This window comes from Lactuca saligna, chromosome 1 (genome assembly GCF_052625555.1).
Source record: "Lactuca saligna cultivar CGN05327 chromosome 1, ASM5262555v1, whole genome shotgun sequence".
NCBI classification, from domain to species: domain Eukaryota; kingdom Viridiplantae; phylum Streptophyta; class Magnoliopsida; order Asterales; family Asteraceae; genus Lactuca; species Lactuca saligna.
Genome location: NC_136417.1, coordinates 158,833,251 through 158,855,163, shown reverse-complemented (window position 1 = coordinate 158,855,163; position 21,913 = coordinate 158,833,251). Strand labels below are relative to the sequence as shown.

Sequence of the window (21,913 nt, the reverse complement as noted above, 5' to 3'; positions counted from 1 at the left end):
GGACTCCAAAATTGCTGTCAATGATTTTGAAATGAGATGGGATGCATTAATGGTAAAATATAAGTTGCAAGACAATAAATAGATGAAAGATATGTTTGATTTGAGAAGCAGTTGGATTCCAGCCTATTTTAAAGATGTACCGATGTCAGGTCTAATGAGAACAACTTCTCGGTCAGAAAGTGAGAATTCAACATTCAATAGGGTATCGCATTATGGTTATACGTTAAACAATTTTATGAATGCTTTTGAGTCTGTTATGGAAAGGCAAAGGAATAATCAGATCAAAATTGATTTTGATACATCTACTATAATTCCAATCATCAAAACACCTCTTGAAGATATGGAGAAACATGCATCTATGGTATACACCAGGACTATTTTTCTCATGGTGCAGAGGGAGATTCTTCATTCACTTGTTTCTTGTTCACAGAAGAGTGTTACATCAGGCGTTGTTTCTGACATATGCATTGTCAAACATAAAAGGACAAATATATCAAAGAAGAAGGTAGTAGTTGAGAAAAAAGAAAAAGTTGACATCGATTTTGAATGGAATTTTAACACAAGTGAAGGTGATTTTGATGTAATGTTGACATTTTAGAATATACTTAATATTCTAATAATTTTGAAAAAATATTCTAATTTTTCTTTTTTGAATATGCTTATTATGCTAATACTTTTTGAAACAGGTTGAATTCAACAGAGAAGATCTAACGGTGAAATGTTCATGCATGCTTTTTGAGCGGTTTGGAATTTTTTGTAGACACATCTTCTGTATTCTAAAGATTTATGACATACAAGAGATTCCGTCAAGATACATTCTTAAGAGATGGAGAAGAGATATTATCCCCACCACAGTTTTGAAAAGGACGTTTAGATATAGTGATTCGTCTGGAAATGTTGAGAAGGTTGCATACAAAGCTTTTTCCATGCTTGATCAATGCTTGTCTTCATTAAGTAATGATGACAAGAAGTTAGAAGAGTTCATGCAGAAGCTTGAAGTTTTCATGACTGATATTGGTGAACAAGGTTCAGACAAATTACCAGTTACAAAAGAAGCTCATATTGATAAACTTTATGGAGCTACTACGAATCCTGAAGTTGTTGATGTTAAAAATCCACCTATGGTGAAGAATAAAGGTTCTGGTACAGGAAAACGTTTAAAAAGTGCTTTGGAGAAGGCTACTATTCAAGGTAACAAGCAATCAAGATCATGCAAAACATGTGGGGTTAAAGGGCATAATTCAAGGAAATGTTTGACATTGTTGAATAACTCCAAGGTACAAAGTGCATAGTTGTGTCTAGAAATATATTTTGATTTTTTTTGTATTTTAATAAAGTTCAATAATACCATATAGATAAAAGTTTGAATTTTTTAGTTTGGATTTTTTTCTATTGTTTTGGTTTGTGATGATGTATGAGACATTTGGGTTGTGATGATGTGTTATACATTTGAGAACATATTGATTCTTCTAATATTTTCAATCTTTAATTTTTTGAAGTATATACGAATGATTGCAGTATAATGCTTTGTTATCAAAATATTATAATACAAGATTATGCATGTAAGAATGTTATATAGATATATGCAACATCTAATATTATTCTAATAGAATACTGATGCCATTATACATTATTCTATTAGAATATTCTACCATGGTCATTAAGAAGTGATCATAATACCTACTATACATTAAGCATTAATCACCTAATAAACCATATCATTAAGAAGTGATCATAATACCTACTATACATTAAGCATTAATCACCTAATAAACCATATCAAGTTTCTTACATAATACTAGGCATCGTTTTTTTTGTCTAATTTGTTCAAAATAATACAGATATTAGAAAAGGAATTGTTGTTAAGTCACCATAACCACATTTATAAAATTCCAAACTTCTATCAAATTCTATTTACTACCCATTTCCAATTCATCCATCCTTTGGATACCTTCCTCTAACATCTTTTTTCTAGTCGCATGATCAAATTTTCCAAATTCGATTGCCTCTTTGATAAATCTATCCTTGTGGTTGTTGATTTCATGTGTAGCAATCTTAACAGCATATAAGGCACGTAATTTTACAAATTGAACATCTTGCACATCACTGCCTTTTTCCATTTCCACATTCCACTTTCCTTGCTTTTCTCCACAATATTTTTCCATATGTCTCATTAAAAGTGCTCCATTCTCTGTTGTCAACTCCTTTGTGTTCCAGTCAATTTTCATCATCTTCACTGTTGTTGATCGCAAACCTTTGATTTTATTGATGATAAATGTAGTTTTCTCCAAATATCGTATAAAGTACAATTTCTGCAATGTATATTAACAAAATTACATTATTAAATATATTATATTGTAACTTTAATACAATTAATAAAAGTAAATGAAAACTTACTAATGATGTTGGTGTCATTCCATAAGTTTTTTCTAACGATTTTGTTTGTATGCTGTCTATAATATGAACTTGTGGATATGTTAGGTTGAAAACAACAGCATACATCTAATCACCGTTATGTATTGGGAAAACCACCTGCAATTCCAACAAATTCATCAAAAAGTTAACATAATTCCTATCTTTTAATAATGTAATATTTTAATTAATAAAATATTCTTACGAGTTTAAGATCATTGAAATCTACATTTGCCTTGAAATTAGATAGAAACTTATCAACACGAGTCTCAAAAGTTAAAAAACGCTCGTCAAAAGATTTAGTTTCATCTAACAACTCAGAACTCTGTAAACATAGAAAAACAGAAAAATTAGAATATCTTGTTACAATTTACGACTAAAATATAGAAGTTCCAATTGTAAAAGAATTTACCATAATTTTGGTATTGAAGAACAGGCGGTATGGTTTACTTTTTGATTTTTGTTCCTTGTAATTTAGAACAGCAGCCCAAGAATCAATCACACGATGATGTATAACATGTTTAGGCCGCATGCTCTCAAAATCCTGTCTATGCATAATCTCTCCCGTATTTGTTTCAAAAAGTACCTCCCTTAATTTTAAACATGAACAAAAAATATGCCATCAACATTAGAATAAATATACACATGTATTATACCAAGAGTTAGTGACTTACATTCTATTTTTCTCCTGTGCATATCTTATTAGAACCTGAATCAAAAGAACATTCTGCAAATCGATTCTATCAAATAAATTCACAGCTTTATCCATATATGGTGATTTGTAAGAACTTATATAATTCTCCCATGTGTCACCATTTTGAGATTCAACCCTTTCATGTGATCCCTTTTTTTGTTTTCATTGTTTTGATTATCAGCACTTGAAAAAATAGGATCTGAAAATAACTTAATGAACTTCTCTTTCAATTCATTTGTTATATTGACATCTCGGAACTTTGATATACAATCAAAAACAATTCCATACATGTCCTCTTTTATTGATGAAACATTATTGAACATCTTATCAAAGTTAACTTTATATTCCTGAAAAATAATAAAATAATATAATTATGAGCATGTAATATTTTATCATCTCAGAATATCTAGAATATTTACTATGAACCATAAGCATGTAATATAAGAATATCCAGATTTTTATAAAATCATACTTTAACCTAATATAAAAAGACATTAGAATATTTTTCTTATATTAAGTTACGATATAATTAAAATACATTCTAAAACATAATTTAATAATATATTCTACTTAGAATATACCTCAATACGCGTGTCCTGATTCTCATTCACCTGATTTTCATTATTCTCAAGTTCTAAATTTGAACTTTGTTCAATTAGATTCCTAACCCCAAATCCACCAGCTTCAATCTCAAAAGATTGTCTTTCCTTCAACTTATCTGCTGTCCACATCGTAACTAATGGTGTTTTACGTTCTATTTTTTGGAGCTTGCATTCAATTTCATCACAGTAAATTAGCTGCATTATTTCAACATCATATTAGATATCCATTTTTAAGAAAAAAAATAAGTATATGAAAAAACATACCAATAGCAACAACATCGGGCCTTTATAAAAACACTTGGGGTTGTCTGGACGCCATCTCCCTTTTGAATTTTTCACACAGTACAACAAATATGCACACCAATCGATTTTAGAAATGTCATCTACTTCAACAAGTGCTCTAACTGGAACTAAGTTGTTTGTCCCCATAGGAAAGGATTCTACAAACGTATTAACGAATAAAGCTATGAAACCCAGCTTGAAATTCATATCCACTTGTTCGGATTTTTGAATAATCTTCTTGTAGTTTGTTGCATTTGCCTTTCCATCTTCAAGTTCCTTCATCCATCCATCAAACACTTGATGATCTTCACTAACCTTGTCCAAATCAAATAAGCTTTTTCCAGTTTTGGGTAAACCAAACACTTTATGAATTTTTTCCTTTGTGATCTTTATTCTTTTTCCTTTAATCAGAATACTGTTTGTGCCTTCATCATAATGATTAAGCACAAAATGGCAAAGTTTTAAGGGAATACTCTTAATGTTGATCTTCAAAAAGGCTTTAAATCCCATCCATTTCACCCAATCTTTTTGTTCTGATGTCAAAGAACTTACAACATCTGTCATCAATCCAGGTGTCGATCTAGTGTTTATTGAAGGCAACTCCTTCAATATATCTTTCACAGTCTTTTGCTCTTTCACGGTTTTTTGTTTCTTTATTGCTGCACGGTTGTCCCCACTATTCGTCTTCCGTTTTCCTTCTTTAATCTTTGTCACTACAAAGTAATATTCCAAACAGAATATTATACATATACACTTATTATATCAGAATATTCTATGAAATTTAATCCAAAAATACTATATCATCTAAGTAAAATGTAGATATTTATTCAAAATATATTTTTTATAAAAATTTAAACTCAAATGTTGCAAAATCCTATATCAGCTAAGTAAAACAACAAAAAAATCAAGTATAACATGATTTATGATATAATAATATATAGAATGTGTAATATGAACCATAAATATTTCATATCATAGAAACATACTTTCACATCAATAAACAATAGAAAAATACTTTCACATCAAAATACCAAGAATTTTCAGTTATGATCCATAAGCAATTGATGTCAAACATAATATTGTTCCATAATATTGGAATTGTAAAGTATAAAATCATAATGATGTAAAATGCTTATGCTAACTCTAATTGTAAATGCATAATCAATAATAACAAATATGAATTTTATCTATATATGACATTCTTGCTATTAGAATAACATTAATACACAAGATATTATAGTACAAATACAATAATTGATGATATACCTTTTTTTTTCTTTGGCTTTTGCTGTTGTATTGGCTGATTCGTCAATAAGCTTCAATGATTTTCTTCTTTCAATTAGTCGTTCGGCTATTGAAGTCTTTTCATGAGTTTTATCCATATACAACATTCTTGCTGTTTATTGTCATTTTCATAATCAAATTAGGAAATAATAATTGATTTATCATATCCAAATATCTAGAGTAACATTTAAAATATTCTACTAGAATAAGATTAATAGAACATAGAAAAACATTAATAGAATATTTTATATCATATTTGTAATATATAGAATAGTTTATTAAAGTATATAGAATAACATAAACAAATTAGATTAACAATTAAAAATATTCTATTAGAATAAAATTAATAGAATATAGAAAAACAATAATAGAATATAGAATATTTTATTATAATACATAGAATAACAGAAATAAATGAGGTAAATATTTTTATTAGAATAGAATAATTGATGATATACCTTTTTTTATTTTTCTTTTGATGTTGTAGTTGTTAATTGATGGATCGACTTCGATGATTTTCTTTTTTGAACCAACTGTTTGCCTGTTGAAATTTCAACTTCACTACTTCTACCCAGTGTCATCATTTTTATTTTTGATTTTGTCATTCTTGTTATAATATTATCTGCATGAAAATAATTAATGTTAAATACAATTTAAATATAATCTGTAATAGAAAAACACTTACATTTATTTCAAAATTATATTCTAACTCATCATAATACATACACACAAAGAAAACAACATATAAAGATACACATAATAAATTTAAAGCAAATTGACCAATATGACCCTGCACTGTTTCTTTATGAGATTAAAATTACTCGAATTTTATATAAACACAGTTACATACATACGCATTAAAAACAGAAGCAAATTGATGAATATGTCCCTGTACATAGTATTTTTTCCATCCACTTACCCTAGTGATGCTTGACTTAACCATGCATAAAGTTTATATAATAATTAAAGTTTTGTGTAAAAGAACAGTTAGAAGTTGAATCACATAGTAAGATGTCAAAAGTGGAATGATAACTCTCTATTTTATCAGAAAATGCAGAAAACACATATAATAACTTGATTGTTAATTACACAATTTTGTTTTTGTTTATGTGATGAGTTCCATACTAATTTAGATCAAGTTCTGAATTATAAGAGGACATAATATACAATTGTTTAATGGAAAAACTTTATTATTCTTATTCAGACGAAGACCACCAGGACCAATACCATGAGAATGTTTCTTTTCATATCTGCCTTGAAAGCAATTGTGTATATTTCCCTTTTCACATACACACAAAATCTCAAAAGTAATAAATAAATGTGTTTGGTTGAAATCAAAACTGAATGTCCTTGCAAATAGATGAAAGGCTAAAGCTTTATTTATCATTAATCCAAAGAATCCCATATAAGAATGTATTAAATGTAATATAAGTAGGGGCATATTTTTGTTATAAATACATACTCAAACAACACAAAAACGCTCATATTCACTAAGAAACAAGAGCCCGATGCCCTAATTATTAGTATGTAGATATGGAGACTGGAGGAACAATAGAAGGTCAATTCTCAAAGATATATCACCGTTTTCAAACGAACTCAAGGATATAAATGATAATTAACAGAACTAAATTACCTGGAATTTCTTGAGAAGTTTTGGTAATAATGACATTTAGGTGATCTGATGGTGTAGATTCTGAAGCACGCGTTGATGTAGCCATTTTCGTTGATAAAAAATACTCGATAAGAATGAAATTAAGTTTAGGGTTTTATCGATGTTATCAAGTGAAAATCGGATTCACAACATCGAAAATTGAAATTGATACAGGCAGAAATCGAAGATGACGAGTTCAAGAGCACAAGAAGTTAGGGTTTTGATGGAGTGTTTAAAACCAAAAATGATAAGAAGTTTTGGAAGAGGGTTTTGAGAACACAGATGAAGAAATTGAGTTTTTTTATTTTAATGTTCTTCCATCGTGCATAAGTATAAAATCTCAAAGTTATCACGTTTATCCCTTTTTCGTCTCTGGAAAATAAGTCCTAGTATTTTTAGTCCCTTTTAATTTAAAAACTTACAGTTTGGTTCAAATATTATTTTAATTGTAAAATAAAATTACTTAATTACAAATATTCTAAAATAAATATTTTCATTTATTCTAAAATTTTACTTATACTAATAGAGACAATGTATTTTTTTTTCTAAAGTATACTAAAATTTTTATTATCGTAATTTTTTATTATTGTAACATGATACTAAATATAAGTTCATTTATTGTTTTTATTAAAATATTGTAAAACAAAATTACATATTATATTAAAACGTTTTATTATTAAGTATTTTAATGAAAACAGAATAATAAGAATAATTCACATAAAACAAATTAGAATAAGCTTAATACAATATTAACAATATGTGTTTTAATCATTTATCATTTTACCAAACAATTTTTTAAGCAAATAAATAGGCATCATCAAACAAAAAGTTTAAACGCAATATATCATTTACTATTAAGCAGTAAATATTTTATCAAGATACCAACTAACTGGTTTAAGCATATCATTTAGCAAAATATCAATGGTTTATGTATATCCTCAAACATAAGCATTTTAAAAAAAAACAAAATAGAAAATAAAATGTCTGTATGTAATAAGCCAATATAAAAATTTTTCAAACTTTCTTCATTTCCAAATTGTCTCTTGCTTCACTGCCTTCTTTCACCAACATACACCTAGTTTTCTTATCAAGTTTTGAAAATTCCAATGTTTCTGTAACATTCAATTTTCTCTGCTTGTTGATTTGATGGTTTGTTAGCTTAGAAACATAAAATGTACGTAACTTTGCAATCTTTTTAGATGTCCTAATACTTTCTTCTCCCAGTTCCACATCCCATTTTTCTTCTTTCTCGCCCATGTATTTTTCCATATGCATCATCAAAAATATACCATCATCATTTGTCTTAGTTTTTGTTTGCCATGCCATTTTCATTTTCTTTGGCTTCATAGATTTAAACAAAGAAACCTTATCCCGCCGATTGTTATCCAAAAACTTTGAAAAGTACATTTGCGGCAATGCATATTAATAAAATACCATTATTTTTCTAAAATGATAACTATATTAAGTAAATAAATCTTATAAGAATATAAATATTATATTTTATATTCTAATCAGAATTTATTTACTAATACAGAGTGGTTTTTTAAAGTAAACAATTATGATTAAAATAAGGTTTTTAGATTTATGGAAGAAACATTTACCACAAGTTTAGGAATCTTTCCATAGACATCTTCTACTTTTTTAGTGTATCTTATGTTGTCAATGATTATATGTTCTGGATTTGTAAGGTTGAAAAGAATACAATAAAAATAACCACGGTTGTGTATTGGAAAAAACACCTGTAGTTCAAACATAAATACAAATGAATTTTTATAAATTTTAATATGAATATGTTATCTTGTAATCAAAAATACATACCAGATTAATAGAATTGAAATCCACTTTTCTTTTGATATCATATAAGTAATTGTTTACAGCCTCATCAAAAAGTCGGGATCTTTCAACAAAAGGTATTGAAGAATCCAATAATTTTTCTGTCTGTACATATAGAACAATAGAAATATTATAATACATTGTTTTAAATTATAATTAGAATATAGAAAATAAATTTAAAAATTAAGTACCATAATTTGAGTGTTGAAGAAGACACGTGGTGGTGATTTTTTGTTTCTCGGGTTTTCTTATTCAAAATTAAGAACAACAGCCCAACAATCAATAACGAAAGGATGTATCTTATGATTTGGACGCATACCCTCAAAATGCACCCTATCCATTATGTCTCCAGACTCAGTTTCAAACAACATTTCCCTTCAAAACAAAAATATTGAATTGTGGTTAAAATATTCAAATAGGAATATTACGCAATTATGAATTTACTTACATTGGATCTTTGTCTGCAACGCATCTAAACATGATTTGCGCCATTATCTCTTGCTCAGTACTGACTTTTTCACTTAAGTCAATTACCCTATTCACAAAAGGTGATCTAAAAATATCTGGATTAGTCACCTTCCTTTTCCCTCTTTCATTCACATTCTGACCCTTTTTCCCTTTCTCATCTAAAATATGCTCTTCATTCCCTTCTAATTCTCCATCTTCATCATTACCCTCAGAATTATCACCAGTTTCTGCATTGTTTATTAGTTGGGTTATTTGAAGATCAAAGGAGGAAAATTCTGAATTTTCAAATGTTAGCTTTTTTGGAACAGGAGATCTGACAACTGGATTTTGAATTGTATTTGAATCTGGATTTCTGTTTGAGAATATTCTAAGAAAATCCTCATCCATTTTTTCTATGAATGAATCAGACCAAGGGGAAAAATCAATAGATATACCTTTTGGATTGTGTTTTGGTGTAACAATTGAGCTCTCACCTATGTTGTCTCCAACCACCTTCTCTACAATATTCCCCTCCCTAATATTCTCCCCACCAATAATTTCACCACCTTTAACAAGATTTTTGCTCTCAACATTGTCTTCTAAATTCTTTTTTTCAATAGTCTCGTCTATATTATTCACCTCTAAATCCAAATTTATTTTGTCATCAAGATTTATGCCTTCAAATTCTATTTGTCTTTCTGGATTATGCGGATGTCTAATCGTTTCCTCGCCAATATTATTCTTAAAACCCTAATTTATTCGGTCATCAACATTCATATCTTGATCTTCTTCTTGTGTTTCTTCATTCTATGGAAACTTCTGTTGTAATGGTTAAACAGCTAAAAATGCAACCAACTTTGTATTCATTCCTTCATCTTTATCATCATCAGAATCAGAAATGTTTGTTTTATTAAGCTCTTCATCTCTATCTGATTTGACTTCAGTTCTCTCCTTAATAGTTTCTGATTTCTCTCGACTAGAAAAAAGTGTAGTTGAAAATATGTCTCTAAACTTTCTTATCATCTCCTTCGTTTTATTGTCTTCAGGGAACTTCGATAGACAATGAAAAATAATATCTTCCATATCATTCTTTTCAGTTGAGACATTGTTGAAAATTTTTTCATACTTTTCTTCATACTCCTGGGAAAAAAAGACATTAGAATATTTTTCTTATATTAAGTTAGGATATAATTAAAATATATTCTAAAACATAATTTAATAATATATTCTACTTAGAATATACCTCAATACGCATGTCCTGATTCTCATTCACATGATTTTCAGTCTTCTCAAGTTCTAAATTTGAACTTTGTTCAATTAGATTCCCAACCACAAATCCACCAGCTTCAATCTCAAAAGATTTTCTTTCCTTCAACTTATCTGCTGTCCACATCGTAACTAATGGTGTTTTACGTTCTATTTTTTGGAGCTTGCATTCAATTTCATCACAGTAAATTAGCTGCATTATTTCAACATCATATTAGATATCCATTTTTAAGAAAAAAAAAAATAAGTATATGAAAAAACATACCAATAGCAACAACAATGGGCCTATATAATAACACTTGGGGTTGTCTGGATGCCATCTCCCTTTTGAATTTTTCACACAGTACAACAAATATGCACACCAATCGATTTTAGAAATGTCATCTACTTCAACAAGTGCTCTAACTGGAACTAAGTTGTTTGTCCCCATAAGAATGGATTCTGCAAACGTATTAACAAATAAAGCTATGAAACCCAGCTTGAAATTCATATCCACTTGTTCGGATTTTTGAATAATCTTCTTGTAGTTTGTTGCATTTGCCTTTCCGTCTTCAAGTTCCTTCATCCATCCATCAAACACTTGATGATCTTCACTAACCTTGTGCAAATCAAATAAGCTTTTTCCAGTTTTGGGTAAACCAAACACTTTATGAATTTTTTCCTTTGTAATCTTTAGTCTTTTTCCTTTAATCAGAATACTATTTGTGCCTTCATCGTAATGCTTAAGCACAAAATGGCAAAGTTTTAAGGGAATACTCTTAATGTTGATCTTCAAAAAGGCTTTAAATCCCATCCGTTTCACCCAATCTTTTTGTTATGATGTCAAAGGACTTACAGCATCTGTCATCAATCCAGGTGTTGATCTAGTGTTTATTGAAGGTAACTCCTTCAATATATCTTTCACAGTCTTTTGCTCTTTCACGGTTTTTTGTTTTTTTTTATTGCTGCACGATTGTCCCTACTATTCCTCTTCCTTTTTGCTTCTTTAATCTTTGTCACTCCTTCAACATATTTTCTATCACTGCTTCTCTTTTTTACATAGATTTTTTCATCAGATTCATCATCTAATTCATTACATCAGTCATAGATGTTAGTAACCCCACAAAAATCCAAAAATCATATTTCATTTAATTACAAAGTAATATTCGAAACATAATATTATACATATACACTTATTATATCAGAATATTCTACGGAATTTAATCCAAAAATACTATATCATCTAAGTAAAATGTAGATATTTATTGAAATTATATTATTTATAAAAAATTAAACTCAAATGTTTGCAAAATCCTATATCAGCTAAGTAAAACAACAAAAAAATCAAGTATAACATGATTTATGATATAACAATATATAAAATGTGTAATATCATAGAAACATACTTTCACATCAATAAACAATAGAAAAATACTTTCACATCAAAATACCAAGAATTTTCAATTATGATCCATAAGTAATTCATGTCAAACATAGTCTATGAAAAATATTCTTCGAAACACTCTAATATTTATATTGTTCCATAATATTGGAATTGTAAAGTATAAAATCATATTTCACGAAAAAAAAGTTTAGATTATTTTACCCGTTGAATGTGTGTATGATTCTGTCTCTGATTCTGTTGAAGAATCAGAAACATGTTTTTTCTTTTTGTGCTTCACATCGTTATGGATTAATTTCTTGTGGCGTTTGAAATGTTTTTTGACTTTTCTTTTTTTCTTTTTATTTACTTTATCTGCATCAATAATTATTCTATTAGAAAAATATAATATACTTTTATTGGATGTCAACATATATATTATAAAAGACAACATATTTTACCATATTCATTACTCTCTGTTGTGGATGTCTCTGACTGTAAAGATGAAGAATCTGAAACATAGTGTCTTTTTTTATTTTCAAGTATTTTCTTCTTTTTTGTATTTTTAGCTGTATGAAGAAATTTAAAAATTGAAATAAATTAGAATATTTATTTTAATCAACTTGAATGTTCATAATAATCAACCGAAAAAAATAAATCCAAAAAATTTATGTTGTTAAGTGTTTTAAAGAATGATTGTTGATACCTTTTTTAATTCTTTTTCTATGATGTGAGGATGAATCAGAAGAAGAATCGGAGTCGCTTTTAGAAGTAACAACGTTTTTTTTTTTTTTTTTTTTAATTTTTTTCTTTGATTTTCCTTCATCTGCCTTCTTTTTCTTTTGATTTACAATTTGCAAATCTTTTATCATGAAATTTAAGAATTAAAATCAATTAGAATATATGATAAAACAAAATTAGAAAAATAAATCCAGACATTTGTTTTTTTTTTTTTTTTTATGAATTATTTGAAAGAAAGTGTGTTCATACCTTTTTTAACCCTATCTTGACTCGCTGAATCTGTATGAAGAAAATTATCAAATAAAAACAATTAGAATATTTATTAAAAACATTTAGAGGTTAATAAAAGCAATTATAATATTTAATCTAAAAGTAATCACAATTTATACCTATATCGATATAGATTTCTTTCCTTGTTTTTCTTACAGTTGCATTTGTTTGCACGTTTTTAGCTACATCAACAACATCAAATTCCATTAGAATTTGCAAATCTTTTGTCATGAAATTTAACAATTAAAATCAATTAGAATACATGATAAAACAAAATTAGAATATTCAGAATAACTAACTTAGAAAAATAAATCAATTAGAATATATTAGTTTATGATATATAATATGGTCAAAGTTCTATAAATACATAACAACAAATTTCTATTTATCAATCAACATAAGGTTTGTCTTTTTTTTTTTTTTTTTTTTTTTTTTTTTTTTTTTTGATTTACAATTAAAATCAATTAGAAAAATAAATCCAAACATTTGTTTTTTTATGAATTATTTGAAAGAAAGGATGTTCATACATTTTTTAACCCTATCTTGACTTGCTGAATCTGTATGAAGAAAATTATCAAATAAAAACAATTAGAATATTTATTAAAAGCATTTAGAGGTTAATAAAAGCAATTATAATATATAATCTAAAAGTAATCACAATTTATACCTATATCGATATAAATTTCTTTCCCTGTTTTTCTTACAGTTGCATTTGTTTGCACTTTTTTAGCTGCATCAATAACATCAAATTCCATTGAAATTCATATTAGTTTATGATATATAATCTGGTCACAGTTCTATAAATACATAACAACAAATTTCTATTTATCAATCAACATAAAATTCACTAGAATACAAAGATTTTTTTTGGCTAAACAATATACTACAATCATAATAAGAGATTTGTGTTACCAAAATCTATAGTATTAGACAATTTATGGATCTAAATCTAATTAAATGATGAACAATTAGTTAGAATAACATAACATCTTTGCTGATTTTGATTAAGAATATTTAGATCAAATGAAATGGGGGAATAATTAGAACACTCTGTACAGTTAACATTTAGATACATAGACTCTATATAAATCACACACTGAGATTTAGGTTTAGATTGTATGCTTTATAATGCTATATTCCTTTACATACTGACTTCGACATATAAATCGTTAGTGAACTATCTCGATTATTACACATTTATTGAATACATACAACGATTTAAAGTGAAAAAACTTTCTATAATAAGAACAGATAGGTTTATTGTGTAAGAACAAGAGGTTTGTAGTATTATACTTACTTGGAACAGCTGTTGATACAAAATCAGAATCAAAATCTGTAGAATGAGCCATTTGATTCGATATCAAATTCAAAATCGAAATGTTTTTAATGTTCTAGTTGATTATCGAGTGGTTTTCGTGTAATAATCGGAAGATGAATTTCAGGTATAATCAGAATTAGAGTCTGAAACAATGATCGAGATTTGGAAGTAGAACGATGATCGAGATTTGGATCAAATGGGTTTTAGGGTTCGTACCGGGTGTTTGTTTTTGTGTGTTGAAAGAAAAAGAATGCAAAATTCCATTAATACCCCTCCGTTTCTTGATCTAATCCCAAAGTTCCATTAATTTACAAAATTGCCACCGCCTATTTTATGGTTTAATCTGAATTAATATTAGCCTTTGATTATTTAGGATGAGTGGTCAAGATTTGGTCTTCCCGTCTCACAAAATCAAGTGGTCTCACATGATATATATATATATATATATATATATATATATATATATATATATATATATATATATATATATATATATATATATATATATATATATATATATATATTTTGCTGTTTCTAAAAAAAATAAAATCTACGGACGTGATATCCCCCACAATTAATGGCTGTCTTCAAAAATTCAATTGATTGATGCATAACTATCGGAACATTAAGGTTAGTTGGGGATCCTCAGAGAAACCTTAAACCGAACACGCAATTGAATGGTGGATCAACCAAAAAAAAATCTATTTTAGGTGACCATGTCTATCCACAATTCCAAAACTATCTCCAACCTAGCTAAAAGGTCCTAATGAATCTTTCTTATTTTGGAACGCATAGGGGAGTCACTTATTGGATAGACCTACCACCAGGCTCCAAGATACACCCACGTTGCATGTATCTCTTTTACCACCATTGGCGAACACCTGGTTTCCAGCATCCCTTTTGATTACATTGATACCTTCGATAAAACCTATCCAATACGTGACAGCATACTGAGCATCAAAGAAAATACAACATGCGATCACCAGCTTCTGATAAAATGAGACATTCAAGACGTAACAAAAGCCATATGTGTATTACTCCACGACATGATGAACTATTTGGATTATGGTAGTACATGACCAGAGTCGGAAGACCTTGAGGAGAAGTCCATTGTTCAGTAGGAAGAGCGGATATGAATCCTTAACCACCCACACACCAACCTGCAGCAAGGCCCAAATGAGAGTTGCTTCCATGGACTTGGTCAACCCAACTATCTCCATTATTTCCTTTTATGTTTTGCAAGTGATTACCTTCTCTTCAATCGTATGGAAAATCTCCTAAAAATTAGATGTATTAGATGAATTTTTTTTCTTCATTATTTAAGCATTGCATTGTTCTTTGGATGATTATGCAGAAAATTGTACCAAAACGTGCTTTCTTCTTATTATTTTATGGGAGTTCTCTGGAATACGTTGTGTCACTTATGCAACCTTAATTTCTTTTGTGATTTTCCATGTTGGTTGTGTGTGGCTAGTTTGGTTTTACTAATATATGCCTTTTCTAAAAAGAACTTAGTACTCGATCACTTATGAAATAGCTTTCGGCTATTGGCATTACATTATCAAGGTATGTGAGAAAAGTGTTACTCCCATGTGGTTAAGGATTTGAGTCTTGTCATATAAAGATGTAATATAAAGATGTAGAATTAGGATTAGATTTATAGAACGTTTTTGCGGTAAAAAAACAATTTTTTTTACATATACATACTTAACATATTCTGGTTAGTTAAAGAAATATATTTAAATTGAAACTAATGGTAAAAAAACTGATAAGAAATTCAGTTAATTGCTTATTTTGGGAAAAATATACTTCTTTATGCAAAACGTCATTAACCTTCCGATTCACTAAAATTTTATTTATTAATTAATGTTGCCTGTAATTGAGGAGTTGCCCAATAATACATTTAAGCCGTTTAAATAAATAAACAGATGACTTTACGTGAGTTCATCTATAAGGTCAACCCTAGAGGTTAACCCCTAATTAACACAAAAGCCACGTATTAATTATCTGAATAGGAAGTGATCAATCCCAATCACGTTCACGTTGCACCATTGACTTAGGAATATTGTGAATCAACGATTGCCTGTTCGAATTAGATTATCATTTATATATTCTCCATTTTTTTTATTAAAAATATAATAAATAAATAAAAACATACTTTGTGGAACTCCCACGTAAAAATGAGGATAGATCGCTGATCAAAATCGACATTTTCAGGTTTGAATCTTCAAACTTCTACACTTCATTCAACGATTACACTACTCATTGTGGTCACGCATAGTGATGCATCTACCAAAATACTAACTTCTAAAAATTTCATTTTCCACAAAAGAATTCATATTTCTTTGCAAATTAGGTCACGATTGCCATACCTTGGTAGGAGTGAACATTAGGACCCGACCAGCCGGGCCAAACCGGAACCGGTTCGGAACTAGGTTTGGGAGGATTCTACGGACCATGGCCTGAACCGGCTGTGGCATACCGGTGTTGATGCCAATTGTTCTAGTTGCTGGACCGATACAATGACATTGTGTACGGTATATTCATTGTGTTGTGTCGGTATAATATTCATTGCGTACTGTGCATCATTCATTATGTATCGTATAACTTGTAATCCAAACCGGTAGTCCTGGTTTTCAAACAAAAATGTAGCTTTAATATTAATTTTTTATAAAATTATGTAGAGAGAGTTTATTGACCTTTCTAAAGTGTTTCAAATATATTTTATTAATTATAAAAAATCTCATTCATCTACATGCATTTTTATATCATTTACATATTTTAGTTAAGTTCAATTATTTAGTTTATCAAACCACTATTTTTTATAAGATAGCGATTAGTTTTTCAGCTATCACCTAACTGTCAAATATAATTGACAGTGCTAGTTTGATTACCATATAAGTTAATAAATTATTTTCTTTAATGAATTTCATTGGGATGCTATAGTTAAATAATAATAAGAAATTAAATTGTCTTCTACTTTTTATATCTACAAATATTACTACTTATTATCATTATAACACGTATCATCATTCCATATTTACTTAATTATCTCAGTAATAGTATATTTGGAATATATAAAATTAAATTAAATGAAATGGTGGAATGATGACATGTGTCATAAAGTTAGTGGATAGAAATATTTGTAGCTATAAATGGTAGGAAACAATTTATTTTCTCATAAATAATTGATACATTCCTCGAACTAAAAGTAGAGATAAAAAAATGATTAATTAACTCTCGTTTTCCTTTTTATCAATTAGGTATTCATTTTGTAAACATATTACATGATAGAATCAATTTAACTTTCAGTTTTAATTTGGAGTCTGAGAAACACATTTCAGTGAAGGATAAGATGGATCGTGAGTTGGTCCCTTTCGGCGATCTGTGAGCTCTTCGTGGCTGCGCCGCGTAGTTATATTAGTAAAAAGATGGTACCGGTCTCTATTTCTCCTATGAGGTGGATCAGGAGGAAGATGTATATAAACATTAATGTTTTTGCTTGGCGTTTAGATCAAGATAAAGCCACTTAATTTCTAGACTTCTCTTGGATAATAAAGTTTTGGATTTATCGTTCGTGTTTGTCTGATTTGTGACGTAGGTCTTGAGTCTATGACACATCTATTTTTGTCTTTTGGTTATATGTATCAAGTTAGTAGGTGGTGGGGTATCTCGTTTCCCGTGTATTTCTTCGTATGATTGGTTGGCTTCAATTATGGCTCTTCTTTTACAATGTGTTGTTAATAGAGATTTAGAAGATTTTTTGTATGTCTCTTGGTGGCACATTTGAGACTTCAGGAATGTTCAATTGTTTGGAGTGAGTCAATTGAGAGTAGTAATCATTTTTGATAACATAGTGACAAAGTATTTCTTTTGTTGTAATGTTTGATTTAAGAAGACATTAATTGGGTTGGGTAGCTTCAAAATCCTCAACTAGCTATTATGCATTGTTTTTTCTTTACTCTAGCAAATTTATTGTTAGTCCGGTCATTTAAAAAAAAATAACATCTTTGTAAAAAACATACAAGTTATAAAAATAATAATAATAAATAAGTATAATTCATAATGGGGTGTTTAATAACTCTTTTAAGATACACTTTATATAATAAGCAAATTCATACAAATATTATTATAAATTTTAAGAGGAAGTAGAATTCCAACAAAATTGAATTTTGAAGCAAATATCACTACAAGAAATCAACGCAATATGTTACATCCTAAAAATCATAACAAATTTAAACTTTTAAAAATAACCTATAATCATAAAATGTTTACAAAATCATTGTTTCCATTTAGTTTATCCATAACAGACTATCCCAAAATCATAAAGCCATAAACATAGGATATGTACGGTCACGTCTTCACCTTCTCAAGATCATCAGAAGTATCTGAAACAACAATTAAAAACCGTAAGCCAAAGCTTAGTAAGTTCCCCTAAAGTATCACCACATACATCGTATCTAACAACAACATGCATAACCGAGCCTTCAGCTTATTTGGACTGCCTTGCAGGGCCTATAGCCTATCTGGACCGTTCCCGAGCCTTTGGCTTGACTGGACCTCCTCACAAGGCCTACAACCTATATGGACCACTCATCGGGCCTTCGTCCTGACTGCACCGCCTTGTAGGGCCTACGGTCTATCCGGACCGCCCTAGGTATGTTGGCATTCAGCATAAAACAGTACCGCCTCAACCCAACCAACCACAACACGTCGACATACACATACCAAATAAACATATAAACAAACACATAAAACAGGCAAATCTACAGATCAGTACCACATGCTAACATCTCATATATTATGATACAAATCTAACAAATCACTACAACATAAAAACATCTTATATACTACAATAAATATCTAACAAATCACTACAGCATAACAACATACGATAAACCAGGATATCAATCTAAAGGTCTGCCTTGGTGCCTTCGATCCGTAAGTATAGTGAGGAAAACTTACCTCACAGTTTGAACAATAGTTGATGAGGTCCCGACTCCAAATCTTAGTTCTAACTGACAATATTCATCAAAACAAAGAATTCACAAGCACCATTCAAATTACCAAAAATAGCCCATGGTCAGACTTGATTAAATTCAAAGTTAAACTAGTCAAATTCCACAGAGTCAACACAGCCGAGTCAACTATGCTGAGTCAACACAACATGCGTACGTGATGCGTACTCTAAAGGTACGCTGGGTGTACTCAGGCCTTGATCGTAGTCGGGATGGTGGAACTCTAAGGCTCTGTGTACACCAGGTATGCAGGGCGTACACTCAGACCTCTTAAATCTGCATTAAGAGCTTAATAGCTTAAGCTCTCACGCCCATCTTTAAGATCCATGGCTAAAATACTGCAAGGAGTCATAAAGTTTCCAATTTATTACTTTGCATGTCCATGAGGTGTTTAACAAAACATCTTGATGTATTAAGACCTTCTAAGGGATGCATGGAGTGAAACTAACCCCCAATACTACATTATTTTGACTTAAGTTGTAACATCCCGAAATGAGGTATAATTATCATTCTTAAATCTTTCCTTAATATGTCAAAATTAGTTCCCTAAAGAGAAAAGTTGGCTTAAGAAGTACGTAGGGTGTAAACATGAGAACGCGTAGTCTACTCATGTACCATGTTGGATCGCGGAGGCCATCTAGTACGTTGAGTGTACCCAGGTTTACACTGGACGTACTAGGGTCAGATGCAAAACCCTAATATTTGATGTGCCGCTATATAAAGAGAACTATAGTATCATTTCTAGCCACCATTATCAGCCTGCAACCCTCTCTTAAACCTAAATCTCTTATGTGTGGCTTGTGTGTGTGATTTTCCAAGTATTGAGTGATTCTTGGCTCCTATAGTTGATGAAGAAGGTTATAGAAGAAGAAGAGGGTGCCATCAAGCTTAGAGATCCAGAAACTTCCCTCCTTTGTACATCATTTTCAGGTATAAAGGTTATACCTTCGCTAGTGTTCTTCAAGATCTCTTTAGTGTAAGATTTATGAGCTTAAGTCCCCATGTTTGGACCTTTTTGAGTTTAAGACTCTCTAGAGAGTTTAACCTATCATTTCATGTATCTTAACACATGTAGATTGATAAAAGTGTTTGCTTGATCTTTCCTTTGACCTCATGCATGAGTAATGTACTTTGGAATGGATAAAATGATATTTTTGCCTCTCCTAGCCATGAAAAGGCTTAAAGTTCATGAAATTAAGGATTAAGAGGTATTAAATTAGTCAGATCTAAGGATGGAATGGTTGTCTTAACGGATTGAGACCAAAAAAGTAAGGAAATGGACGTTTGCAGAGTACATTGTGCATACTCCCAGTTATGTGCAGCGTAGTCTGGTAATACCCCGTCACATAATTAGCCATATTGTCCTTCCAGCATACTCGCTAGGTGTTGTCTTTATATTGACTTTTGTTGACTTTGACTTTTGGTCAAAGTTTGGGGTTTTGGACCTAAGTAAGGGCAAAATGGTCCTTTCTGTGCTTAATAGGTTTAATCGTGGACTTTGGACTCATGAGTGGTTTGGACTTTAATTTTAATTAAGGTTAATATTTCGTTAACTAGGCGGAGTTCAGATCCGACACCTTGGGTGCTAGGTTTTCGTGTCATTAGTATCATGTGATTCTCTTCACTTACTCTTACCTGTATGGTAGGTTAGATATAATACCATCACCAGCTGGGTCTAACTGTTATGTTATGTTATCTGATGATATGATAATTGTTTGTGATTGGGGCTATTGATAGCTAACCAGGGGTTGCAGATAACCTTACGAGCATGCTGTTAGCTCACCAGGACTGCTGATAGTCCTAGGGTTACAGATAATCCATAGTTTCTTACTTATGTTGTGTTATATGTGGTATCTTGGGTAACTTACTATGCTTTGTGCTTACAATTTTTGATTTATATGTGGCAGGTACTTTGTAGGACCACAAGAAGGAGAAGGTCTGATTGTACACATGTACTGGGAATTTACTACTGGGATATGATCTTTTATTTTCTCTGATAACTATGATAATTGTGTTTTTGATATGACTTGTAATTGATATGGTTATGAAACTATGTTTCTGGAAGTTTAAAAAGGAAAATTTTGGTCTAAATTTTGAGGTGTTACATAAGGGCCCTCCAAAGGTCTGAAAGGACGACTTATTGGGTCAAGAACATACTATGCTCAAGAAACACCACATTTGGGACAAAAAGAACCTAAAATCAAGTCCAAAAGAAAATCTAAATGAATCCTCACCACGTTCAAAACTTTATACCTCCAGGTGATGCCAAATGATGGTGTGTTTCTGGATCTAGAGAGCTTCACTCCTCCAAGTCGGTCTCTACTTCCTTCCGTCTTCTTCAAAGACCCAAAACAAACATATACACACAAGCTTAGAAATGATTCACAAGGTGGATTAGGGTTGCAAGGATGTTTGAAAGGGTGGATGCTAATGTAAGGAACCACGGTTGGGAGTTAATGCCGAATAAATAGGGTCCAAACCCTAAATATTATGGTTTGGGAATTCACCGCATACGCCTAGGGTACATAAAGCATCCACCTAGCGTACGTGGCTCCACTCCCACAATAAAAAATTGGCAAAAACATCCCTTCCCATCCACAAGTCTCACATTGTAAGGACCAAAATGAAATTAATGTCAATAGAAGGGTAAAAAATAAAAGTGCCTCAAAAAACAATGTTACACAATAGCGGCGACGCCATTAGCAACGACATGTAATTTTTGCATTACATGTATC

The 21,913-nt window shown here is 30.1% G+C and overlaps 1 protein-coding gene across 1 annotated transcript; it reads left to right on the top strand.

The window, feature by feature from the left end:
* Nucleotides 1-82: 82 nt before the first annotated feature.
* On the top strand, nucleotides 83-1,292 carry LOC145012901 (protein FAR1-RELATED SEQUENCE 5-like). The gene is made up of 2 exons (XM_078971697.1): nucleotides 83-580; nucleotides 687-1,292. Exons 1-2 carry the CDS (start codon nucleotides 83-85, stop codon nucleotides 1,290-1,292), a joined length of 1,104 nt encoding a protein of 367 aa, XP_078827823.1.
* The last annotated feature ends 20,621 nt before the right edge of the window (nucleotides 1,293-21,913 follow it).